General features: G+C 45.9%; 1 protein-coding gene across 4 annotated transcripts in view; it reads left to right on the top strand.

Moving 5' to 3' along the window:
- The window catches only part of Srgap1 (SLIT-ROBO Rho GTPase activating protein 1), a 266,921-nt gene extending 261,068 nt beyond the window's left edge, over positions 1–5,853 (top strand). For all 4 annotated transcript variants that reach the window (XR_003948581.1, XM_006513140.2, NM_001242411.1 and 1 more), the window contains exon 22: positions 1,069–5,853. Coding sequence is in view for 3 of the 4 variants with exons in the window: in XM_006513140.2 (XP_006513203.1) it covers positions 1,069–1,446 (378 nt within the window). In the remaining variant the exon portion in view is untranslated. The remainder of the gene's footprint in view (positions 1–1,068) is intronic.
- Positions 5,854–12,022: the final 6,169 nt, after the last annotated feature.

Below are 12,022 nucleotides of genomic sequence, written 5' to 3'. Positions count from 1 at the left end.
GATTAATAAGGGCACGGATTTCCAGGCAGGAGGTATCTGCACCCAGGAATTGTGCCTACGGGCAAGCTCTAAAAGTAACAGAGAAGAGTGTGTGTGTGTTTTATGTGAAGATTCAAGGGTCTCGGGAGTGGGTTGGTAATGAGACCCCTCCAGGAGAAAAGGCAGGTAGGAAAGAGAAGCCAGGTCCGTGCTGGTACAGCTCTGATCCTGGAGCTAAGCCGGGAGGAAAAAAAAGGGAGCCGGGAGGGGCTGGTGTGTCATTGAAACTACACACTGCAATGTTTAATATTAAATATTTAAATATTATTAATTAGAAAATGATTTGGATGCTCCCAGCACAAAGAAGTCATAAACACACCAGGCAATGGATGCGCGTCATAGCCTAAGCTGGTCACTGCACTCCCCTGTCGTACAGTTCTCTGACTAAATGTTTTACATTTTTATACTTACATTCCAGTCCTTATGAACGGGGTTTTCACTTTGGTATATATGTCAAGAGGGGCTGGGGACAGGGCTCGGGTGGTAAAGCTCTTGATGGAAAACTGTGAGGATATGTGTTCCAGTCTCAGAACAAAAGTTCAAAATCAGGGTGTGGCAGTGCGTGCTCTTGTCAAACCAGCTCTGGGGAAGCAGAGACAGGCAGATCCGAAGGAAGGGTCTGCCAGCCAGTCAGTCTATCCTAAACAGCGAGTTCCAGGCCAGCAAGACACTCTTATTTCAAAACAAAAGGGACAATACCTGAAGTACAACAACCTGAGGTTGACCCTCAGGCCTGCACATGTGCAAGCACACATGTACACACACACAAAGATGAAACAGAATTCTGATCAATCACGCACAAGACATGGAGACCTCAGTAGGTGGCCTAGTACCTCCGAATGACAGTTGTTTGATCTGTGGCTCCATGTGCGTTGCTTCTAAGTCTCCAGATCATTTAGAGTCAACCCAGATGCACGAGGTGGCAGCGTACAAACCCTGTGGACAGACTGTAAAGTTCAAGTATTCACACTCTCCTCTTTGTTTCTGTGATCACCAGTCTCTCCTTTTCTCTCTTATTTTCTCCACCAGGATATTGAGGAGACCATGAACACTGCTTTGAACGAACTCCGTGAACTCGAGAGGCAGAGCACAGTGAAGCACGCCCCCGATGTCGTGCTAGACACTTTGGAGCAAGTGAAGAACTCGCCCACCCCTGCGACTTCCACAGAATCACTCAGCCCACTGCACAATGTCGCCCTCAGGGGCTCAGAGCCACAGATTCGCCGGAGCACCAGCTCCTCCAGCGAGACAATGAGTACTTTCAAGCCTATGGTGGCGCCCCGGATGGGCGTCCAGCTGAAGCCCCCAGCCCTTAGGCCAAAGCCTGCTGTTCTTCCAAAAACAAACCCTACGATGGGACCTGCCGCACCTTCCCAGGGTCCCACAGACAAGTCTTGCACGATGTAAAAACAAAGGTCACGAGGGGAGGGGGGATGTCTGAAGATGAAAATGAATTAGTGGCAAGAGTGGGTGATCCACAACCTTCCTTGGTCTTGCGCTTATAACTGGAGAGTTTGGCTTTTCTATGTTGTGTCGAATGTAATGATGTCTGGGACTAGCTAAATTAACATGGGCATTTGTATTTTGTAATTTTTTTTAATAACTGGACATTATCGTCGTTTTAAAGACAATAGAAACACTTAGACTTACTTGAAAAATCCAATGCTGCACCCTTGTAATGAAGGCAACACCTCACCCAACACTGCGTATGGCTTCAGATTTAGTGTAGCCCAGGTGAGTGTCCCAGAAGCAAGAGAACCCAAATCCCAGGTCTTACTGGAGTGTCATCACCTGCCACGCATGATCTGTGACACTTGTGGGATGAGCACTCGTTGCCTAGCAACCGACAACAAGCACCTCTAACCCTGTCCAGAGTAGCAGCCCGCACCTGATGAAGGTCACAGAAGGAGGCTCCTGTGGGACCTTCAGTTCATGGCTTGAAGGAGTTCAGTGGTGGACCCTTCCATAAAACTCATCTCCCTGGATCCAGGTTAAAGACTCAGTGGAAGTGTGTAGAAGATACTCGGACATTGCTTGAACTGAAGCTAGAAGAGGCTGTAAGGGAAACTGTCTCCATGCCTGTTGACATGGTTCCCTCAAAGAACTCGATCGGCCCCGGAGAAGTCCAAGTCCACCCCCCACACACACACTTACAATGGACTAGAGCAGCCGAGTCATAAGGACTTTCTGGTTACACCACAAACTCCTGCAGATGTTTTCAATAACTGCCTGAGAAATATGTCTGCCTTCCCCTACTCCCCCCTGCAACCAGACAGGAAATGAATCCTTGGTTCCTTTATGCCACAAAGGCCCAGTGGTCCCCAATCGGAAGCCCCAGCTCTGCTAGCCACAGCTCTCTCTGAGCCAAGCCAGATCTGGCTACTGTACTGAGCGAGAGCCATGTGAGGCCACCATGGGAAGACGACCTTGTGGCGCCGGGATGGTGCCTTCCCAGTTTTGTACCTCAGAATCATGACTTCTGTTCTCCTCCTGTTTGTGTTTGCCTTTTGAATTTTGCATTATAATCTCTACAGACCTCCTGTAGTCCAGTGGGCTCCACTGGGGACCTCTTTCCCTGGTATTTTAGCATATAGCCATTTTTCTTTATCATATATACTATATTTTTCCTCTATCTTAAAAAAAATATGATAGATTTGTGTTTGTTTGGTTCTGGGGACTGACAGGGACTGCTTGCATGCTAAGTATACACTACCACTGAGCTGTACATCCCAGCTCTTGCCCCTCCCCCCCAAGATCATTCTGGACACAACTGTTTTCATTAAGATACAAATCACAATTTTCCTAGCCGTAGCACCCGAACTTCCTGATGAGGCAAACAGAGGGCTCAAAGCAAACCCCTTGGGACCCACCCACCATTAATTACCTTCTAGGTTTAATTTCAAACTGGTGGTGCTGATTGCATTTGCATGCCCACCTAAGAGTAGCACAGCACTGACAATAACTCCTGCAGAAACCAACCAAGACCTGCGCTAAAGTCAAGGTCATGACCCATGGCTACCTCAGTTTGCCAGTATAGTCATTCCACTGCAGGAAAAAATATTGATGAACTATTCCCTTTCCAAGCCACTCTCCTCATTTCACAAATGTACCGAAGACATACTCCCTACCCCCAGGTACTTCAAGTATGGTAAAGTTTTAAACCTCAAATTTTTCAGAACCATTCTTTCTGACCATTTTGCAAAAGAAGCCATGGAGACCCAGCCAGGACTGCCCTTTGACTGACAATGACTGCTGGTCTCTTTGGAAGTTTACTATCTCCTAAAGGAACCCACCACTTATTTAGAAAACAATAACGATTCTTAGAACCATTTTTCCTTGACGGATGATACCAACAGGAGGCAGGAGAAACTGGCCGCCTTTTGAGTTCATTTATAAAGGCTTTTCTTAAGCTTAATTTTAGCTTTTCAGATCTTCCTTAGACAGCTCCCAGGCAATCCCCTCCACCCACCTCCCCCCACCCCCCCCAGTCCAAGGCCTTCAGTGCTCCACCTATAACTTTCTACCCCTAGGTCAGGACTCTGCTGCCTTGAATAACAAAGGCCATGCTTTTGTACTGCCAGGGCCTCTTCCTCTAGGAAATGGCTCCTGGTTGACTCCATCGCTCCTGTATCTTCCTCATCTTCTCTCCTGTACCTACTGTCATTTCCAGGCTCACTTTGGTCTCAAATGAAAGCAAAGAGTGTAGACGGTCTCCAGGTAAGCACCTTAACACTTAACAGTTAAGTCTCCTTTCTCAGAGATGGCTCAACAGGCCTGTTTTCCCCCACCACTCTGACTTTGGTACCCTTTGAGCCATGCACACAATAGCTTAAGGTAAGGCATCCCCCCTGCACAGAGGATCCTAGAAACTGTCCGTCAAGCTCCCTAAAAGCTGCAGCCATGGAAAAGGGTCGGCTTGCAGGGCCTGGTTTGAAACACAGATGTAGCACAGCAGGAAGGTACAAGGAAACGAACCCCAAGGTGCTCTCACTTCTCCCTCATTTCCAGGTCTCACGGTCCATACATACGTAGTTTAGAGATAGGAGCAAATGACTGTCAGCCGAGATACCCGTCTCCACATGCACTAAAGATTCGTAGCTGATAGAACCACGCGGTTTGCACCCCTGATGGAGGTTTTGCAAAGCCCTGTGGTGTGTGTTTCGAGTTTGAGGTGTGGATTGCTAGGACATGGTGCTCATTCTCTAGAGAGTGTCACATAAACTTCTGAGGGCACTGTGTAAACCTTGAGTTCTTGTCACAAGCCACACCATTGTTCAACAGTTTTCCTTGTGTTCACTCAACATAATCTGACGCCCAGTGCCCCACGAGCCAGCCACAGGACAATTCATAGTTGAGGTCTCACTCATTCAACTACCATAGTCATGAGTAAATACCAGTGGATAAAGAGTTCCCAAGGGTCAGATGGTCTCTCTTGAGTTTTCTGTCTCTGCATTTGCCAGTCTCCAAGTGGCTCTATAGTTTAACTAAGAAGCTGGGTTGGTAGTAGTGGCCTTAGCATTTTGGAATGCTCAGTCTCTGACGTCTACATGCTGAAGGAATCGTGATCTAACATCTGAAACCCAACAGTAAGGAGGCCATGAGTCCATTGAGAGTCTATTTGGGTTGATTTTTTTTTTCCTGGCCACAGTAGAAAAGACCATGAATGCAGGAACTGCATGTGGGACGCCATCTCTGGTATCTGCCACTGAGACTCTGGAACACAGAGAGCCTCAAAGTGCAAATAGAACCTCCTTCTTAAGACTGACCCCTGAGCTGAGAGCCCCCCACTCCCCCAAGCTCCAGCAGGCTGGAGCCTCAGGCTTGCAGCGGATGACTTTGGCACAGACTGTAAAGCCAGAGACTGAGTTTCACCCATCCTAATATACTTTATTTAAAAAAAAAAAAAAAAAGTCTCAGTGGTATAGTCACAATGGGTAACTAACTGTATCTTTAAATTACATAGGGAATTTTGTTGTATGTTTAAATACCCGTACCCAGTTCCATATTGCTTATCTTAGAAACTAGTAAAAGAAAACTATATAAACCGTGTGTTTGTGGATGCCCCTCTGTAGAGCGTTCACTTAGGTTCCGTGTGTAGTGTGACGGTGATCGTAGATATCGACAGCGTAGTAGGTGGCCGAGTCACAGGAGAGATTGCTCTGTCCCTGCATTCTGAACGTTAACTCCCGCCCACGTAAATAAACCAGTATTGTCCTTTCCTGTCGGTTTGGTCAGTTGCAGTACCGGTAGCTTTCTGCTTGTGACGGTTACCTAAGTGTGTCAATGTACATCTGTAGTATGTACATGTGAAAGTGCCTTCCTACCTTAGCGTTTAGCCTAGCTCTTGGACTGTGGCCCACTAGGTCCCGCCCACTTCCTTCATTTCCAGCCACGCCCCACAGTGTTCTGAAACCCCCTCCGCTCCTTCCCAGCCTCTCCCCACCCCCATCATCCTCCCGTGCCTCTGTCACGTGCATCTCGCATCCACGTGGATTACCGCACTGTCTTGTTGCCCTCCTAGACGTGACTGTGCCTTTCTCACCCCGCTGTGACTCCCTGCCGTCTGATCCAACCTTCCCACCCACAGTGCCACTGCCATCCTGTCCCTTGCTCTGTACCGGTTCTCTCTGAGGTGAGGAGAAAAGTGATGCTTTTACAGTCCTGGAAGAAATGATGATGTTTTGTTAATTTGTCGTGACGATGCACTTTTCTGTATAGTACAGTACATTTTTGGCATGTACCATTACAGGCTTCAGTATACGGTCGGGTTTGTTCTTCAAGGTGTAGCTTTATAATAAATATGATAGTTCTGGACGCCTTTGTCTGCTCGTGATTTGCTGTCACTGTCCTGTCTGTCCCCTGGAGAGCTGGGTTCCATTAAAGAATGTGAAATTTTAGCAGCTTTTTGTTTGTTTGTTTGTTTGTTTGTTTGTTTGTTTTGTTTTGTTTGAGAAAGGGTCTCTCCATGTAGCCCTGGATATCCTGGAACTCACTGTGTAGACCAGGCTGGCCTCAACTCATTAAGATCTGTCTGCCTCTGCCAGGATTAAAAGCCAGCACTGCAACACCTGGCTCCTATTTTTAAGAAAAGATTTTTGTTTCGTATTCACTTTCTTCATGTGTTTGAACATGAGGCCTCTTTATACACAGCCCCGTCTGAGAGGCTGACAGCTGCTGTCAGAGTCCTGGCTGGGGACACCTGTGTGAGGAAGGAGGGGGCAGGGAGTCCAGTCCTGATCCCACAGCAAGTCCTGTAAGCTGGTCTTTGTCTCATTTTAATATACCGAAGGAGAAGCCTTGGTGTTGACTCTGTTTAGGTTTGCCCAGGTATCAACATTTTCATTTCAAACATAAAAGTCAACTCTTCCAGATCAAATTGAAGCAGTCACATGCCATACTGAAAACTATCCTATGGGATGCTTTTTAATATATGTATGTATGTATGTGTGTATATATACATATATATATATCAGGGCTAGAGAGATGGCTCAGTGGTTAAGAGCACTGACTGCTCTTCTGGAGGCCCTCTCTTCTGGAGGTTCTGAGTTCAAATCCCAGCAACCTCATGGTTGCTCACAACCATCTGTAATGAGATCTGACTCCCTTTTCTAATGTGTCTGAAGACAGCTACAGTGTTCTTACATGTAATTATATATATATATATATATATATATATATATTCACACACTCATTTTTTAATTGAAGTATAAAATATGTACAGGAAAAAAAAGTGTACCAATCATTAGTGTAGTGGGTTTTTATGAAGAAACACTAAGGCTGAAGGGGTATGCAGTTTGGTGGTAGAGCAAGAACTTAGTACGCAAAAACATTCAAGCCTAACCAGCGAAAAAAAGAGAATGTGTCTACCACCCAGACCAAGAAATAGCACACTAGGCACAGCGAACCAGCATGGTGACACCTCACACCCTAGCTGATCACCAAGTCTGTTCGTTTGAGTGCCTATGTGTTGGCTCACATAGGTTTTTATATCTAGTTCCTTTCATTGAATGTTACACTAGGGGCTGGAGGATTTCGCTCAGTCGTGGATCTACCAGCAAGTACAAGCCCCCGTCCAGTCCCCAGCACCAGAGAAAAACAACCAACCAGGAGTTAAGCCAGAAGTTCTTCAGTTTCTATTGCTACCTAGACTTCTATCGCAGGCGTGTTTCCTAATTCTATTGCTACCTAGACTTCTATCGCAGGCGTGTTTCCTAATTAAACTTTGGGTTTCATATGCAAAAGTTTTCATTAAACCCAGAGGAATTAATGAAAAGTAGATGACTCTACCAGTTAGAATTGTTTCTAGCCCCTGATGGAAGGATGTCTAGACCATCGGTCAAGGCGCCCACCCAAAGGTACAGCGAGCTCCTTCCCATCTGGAGGCACCGGCTCTTCCTGGAAGACTGTAAAGCCACTGTGACTCACTGGATGCTACTGTTGGGTCCCTTTCTCCAGTGCCCATTTTCCTTATGGAAGGTTGGGCTCACAGGCTGCTTACCAGGAACAGATGTCCAAGTGAGACAGGAAGGTTGTTCTAGAAAGATCACTGTGTTATGCACCTTACTGCTACCTTTGATACAACAGCCTCAGCATGCCACAACCTGCTGCACACACCCACTTCCCACATGCCTCACTCGGGGATTAGAGCCCCCTTCCACCCATGCACTTAGTGGATACTCACTGCACCCACTAAGATTTTCCTAAAGTACTTGGGTACCTGAGAAGAAAAATTGCCCAGGTTTGACTTAGGAATATTAAAAATATCCCCCAAAGCCTAAAGCTATGCCAAATCCCATTCCAGGGGTCCGTCTTCTGTCCCTGTTGTTTTGTTGGTTTGGTTTCAGGTTTTTTTGTTGTTGCTGTTTTTTGTTTGTTTGTTTTTTGGTTTGGTTTTAGGTTTCATTATATTGGCTTTTTAAGACAGCGTCTTGCTATGTAACACAGGATGGTCAAGTTCGAGGCCATCCTGTCGCAGCCTTCCACATGTGTCTTGGTTAGGGTTTTACTACTGGGAACAGACACCATGACCAGGGCAAGTCTTATAAAAACAACATTTAATTGGGGCTGGCTTACAGGTTCAGAGCTTCAGTCCATTATCATCAAGGTGGGAGCATGGCAGCATCCAGACAGGCATGGTGCAGAAGGAGCTGAGAGTTCTACATTTTTATCTGAAGGCTGCTAGCAGAATACTGACTTCCAGGCAACTAGGATGAGGGTCTTAAAGGTGACACACCTACTTCAACAAGGCCACACCTACTCTAACTGGGCACACCTTCTAATAGTGCCACTCCCTGGGCAGATCATATCCAAACTATCACAACATGCTAGGGCTAAAGATGTGACCTACCACACCTGGCTCCTCTATCCCTACTTAATCCCAGAACTGGGAGGCAGAGGCGGGGGAAATCTGCAAGTTAGAGATCACCTTGATCTACACAGTGAGTTCCCAGACAGCCAGGGCCTCAAACCCAAAACAAAAGAATGGGGTTGTATTAACGACATGCCTATAAGGTTCATCACCACACAGGCAAAGCAGTGACGTGCAGAGAACGCCATCAAGACATATCAGATCATCTGTTCCCAGAATCACCTTTGGACTCTACAAGTGACTTACATTAAGTAAATGAGCCTGTAAGAGAAAATCCATAGAGAGGTCAAATGCGGGTTTTTAGTTTTAAAGGCTAGTGGAATTGAGAAATATACGTAGAATGATTAATTTATAATTAGGTTGACATTACAAAATGGTTGGAAAAGGTTATATAAAATAATCCCCAGAAAGTTCTGGCCACCGTGGAAAAAATATCAGCCACCGTGAAGAAAAGTGCAGCCACCCACTGTAGCGGCGTGAGTTGCCCTTATGACATGCCCAGCGGCTGAGCCTCAACTCCCAAATGCCAATCACTGTCAAATCTGCTATGACGGGCAATCTTGGTTATCAGTTTAGTTCCGTCTTGAGTAAACTAAGAGGTATGGGCAGGGGTGCTATTAGTCAGGAAGAATAAACTGAAGGGGGGTTCCTTGCCCCCAGCACCTCCCAGCAGTAGGTCTTTATTACAGGAGGGCTGGCCAAGGGAAAAGCCACTGCTCTTGCTGGCTGCCTGCTTTGTTCCCTGCTGCTGGCACCTACCCTCATAGTTCCCATGACAGAACTCCCAGTTTCTCCTGTCTCCTAACAGGGGTTTAAACCCCCACAATGAGATGTTTTCTATGCTTTGTTTTAGTGTGTGTGTTTTGGGGCAAGGTTGCAAGGGCACAGGACGGGTACAAGGGAGTGAGGATATGAGAGGAACTGGGTGCGTGATGTGAAACTCACAAAGAATCATGAAAAAGTTAAAACAAAGCGAAAACAGTGGGTCTGTAGCTACGCCGCTATTGACTTTGGATGGCTGTGTCCAAAGCGCAGAAATACAGAGTCCTTGCTCCCAACACAGGGGTCAGGGGTGGGGGAGCATAAAGCAGGCAATTCCATACAAAAACGGAGGTGCACGTGCAAAGGTGACTGGACTCGCCCAGTTTCGATGGCAGTCTTATACTCATGTGTGCCCCATAACCGGGCCTACTGGGTGCAGGAAACGCCTCCCCTCACACTCAATGGCGACAACTATTTGCTAGTCCAGGAGGCAGACGAGAGGGGATTGTTCTCTCATTTGCTGATGTGCTAGGGAGAGCTCTGGAGAGTTGACTTAAAATGTAACGCTATTTTAAACTAGGCAAAGTACCCGGTTTCCTTGTTAATACATTAATGCTCTCTGTCCCTTTGTCATTTTGTCATGTGCATAAGTAACAAAAGAACTGTCCACGCAAATCAATTTGAACACTGCTGAGAGTTTGGAAGCCCCTGCCTTCTTCTTAAAGAATGTGGAACCTAAGGTATCAGTGTGTAAAAAAAAAAAAAAAAATGCCTAAGGCTAAACTTCTCAAGCATCCAGGACAAGAGTCCTTTCCTAGAGGTCCTGGGCCTCACTGTTTAATATGGTGTGGCTCAGTCCGACTCGGCTCTGAACACTTCACAACCTCCTGCTTGTTCTTGTGCCTCACGTCTGCCCATCTCTTACAGCTTTGCTAGGGAGAGACTTGTGTATAGAGGTTTACTCTGCCCTTAAGAAAGAACTGTCTAGGGGGCTGGTGAGTTGGCTCAGTGGGGAAGAGCACTGACTGCTCTTCTGAAGGTCCTGAGTTCAAATCCCAGCCACATGGTGGCTCACAACCACCCATAATGAAATCTGATGGCCTCTTCTGGCACGTCTGAAGACAACTATAGTGTACTTATGTATAATAAATAAATAAATAAATAAATAAATAAATATTTGGGCTGACCAGAGAGAGCAGGGTTTACCTGAGTGAGCAGAGGTCCTAAATATTCAATTCCAAACAACATGAAGGCTCACAACTATCTGTACAGTTATAGTGAACACATATATATATAATAAATAAATAAAACTTAAAAAAAAAAGAAAGAAAAAGAAAGAACTGTCTACTCAGAGGAACAAGGACAATTAAGAGCAATAAATAATCCTCTAAGAAGGAAAAACACATCACCTCACCTGCTCCCGTGTCTCTGTTGGAACTGTTAAATGCAAATGAGTCTAAAATTAGAAGAACCCTCTGCTCCAGCAGTCAGAGTTCTCTGTCAGAACTCCCCTTTTGACTCACCGGGATTATCTTCAGATGCTGAGACTGTCAGTGATCATCTTTCCTTCTGTGTTTTGTTTTGTTTTTCAATGTGGATAAAATAAATTCTAGCTTTGCAAAAACAAGAAAAATAAAGTTTTATTCTAATATTTGCATGAAAGAAAGCATCATTGGCGCAGAAGACAATGGCAGATGCTCCACCCACTGAAGGAAGGCCTTTGGACACCTGGAGGAAATCCCCTCTCTGCTCCACCTCAGGGTTGAGACCCCACCCCCATCCCCCACCCCCAAATCTCTGCCGTTTACAGAAATCCTGGAGTGGCATTGCTGGTTTCCTAAGGCCACTCACACGACGGGCATATTTAGAATGGCCTCCAGTTCTGTTTAGATCACAGTTGATTCTAATTAAGGGTAATGTTGGCGCTCTGGCTATCTTTGCAGGAGAAAAGCGGCTGCATGATAGTTGTTTCTTGCCTGCAAACACTTTCCACTGAGTTAAAGAAACGGGAGAGGCTCGGCAGGATGGTTGAGCAGTCAAAAGCACTTGCTGTGAGCACCTGACAGCCTGAGTTCCATCCCTGGAACCCATGGTGAAGGGAGAGAACCCAGAGAGAAAGCTGTCTCCAACCTCCACATGCATGCACTGGCGTGTGCATTCTCACACACAAACACACACACACACTAATACACACACACACACACAAATACACACATAGGCATGGGCACAACTACACACACACAAATACACACATAGGCATGGGCACAACTACACACATTCACACACATACACAATAATACATGTTTAGGCGTATGCACCCTTTACATACGTATATATTCATACACATTAATACATGCATAGGCATATGCACACACATACACACACACAAATACACACATAGGTATATGCACACCTGCATACACATATACACACACTAATATATGCATAGGTGTGTGCACACCTACATACATATACATACATACACACCAATACATGCATAGGCATGTGCACACCCATACGCACACTAATACACAGATAGGCATGTGCATACACACAAATGGACACATTTGACATGTACACACCTGCATTCCCACACACACTAATATTAACTGTGAAAGAAAAGGACACTGTCACTAAGACTGACAGACAGCCACATCAGCAGGTGCCTTGTGAGTTCACATGTAAAGAACCTGGACACATGTTTTGTCAGCTGGAGGAGTGTTTACCTTGAAGAAAGCTGACACAGTTGGACAAGGTTGGACATAATTCTTTCTCTTGTTTCCTGCAGCCATGACACGATGACAAAGGGACACTTGGGAAGTTCATAAGGTAATTTTGCAGCCAGGAGTTGTG

Source organism: Mus musculus, chromosome 10 (assembly GCF_000001635.26).
Source record: "Mus musculus strain C57BL/6J chromosome 10, GRCm38.p6 C57BL/6J".
NCBI classification, from domain to species: domain Eukaryota; kingdom Metazoa; phylum Chordata; class Mammalia; order Rodentia; family Muridae; genus Mus; species Mus musculus.
Note: the sequence above shows the minus strand (reverse complement) of the source record. Positions and strands in the feature narration are given on the sequence as shown.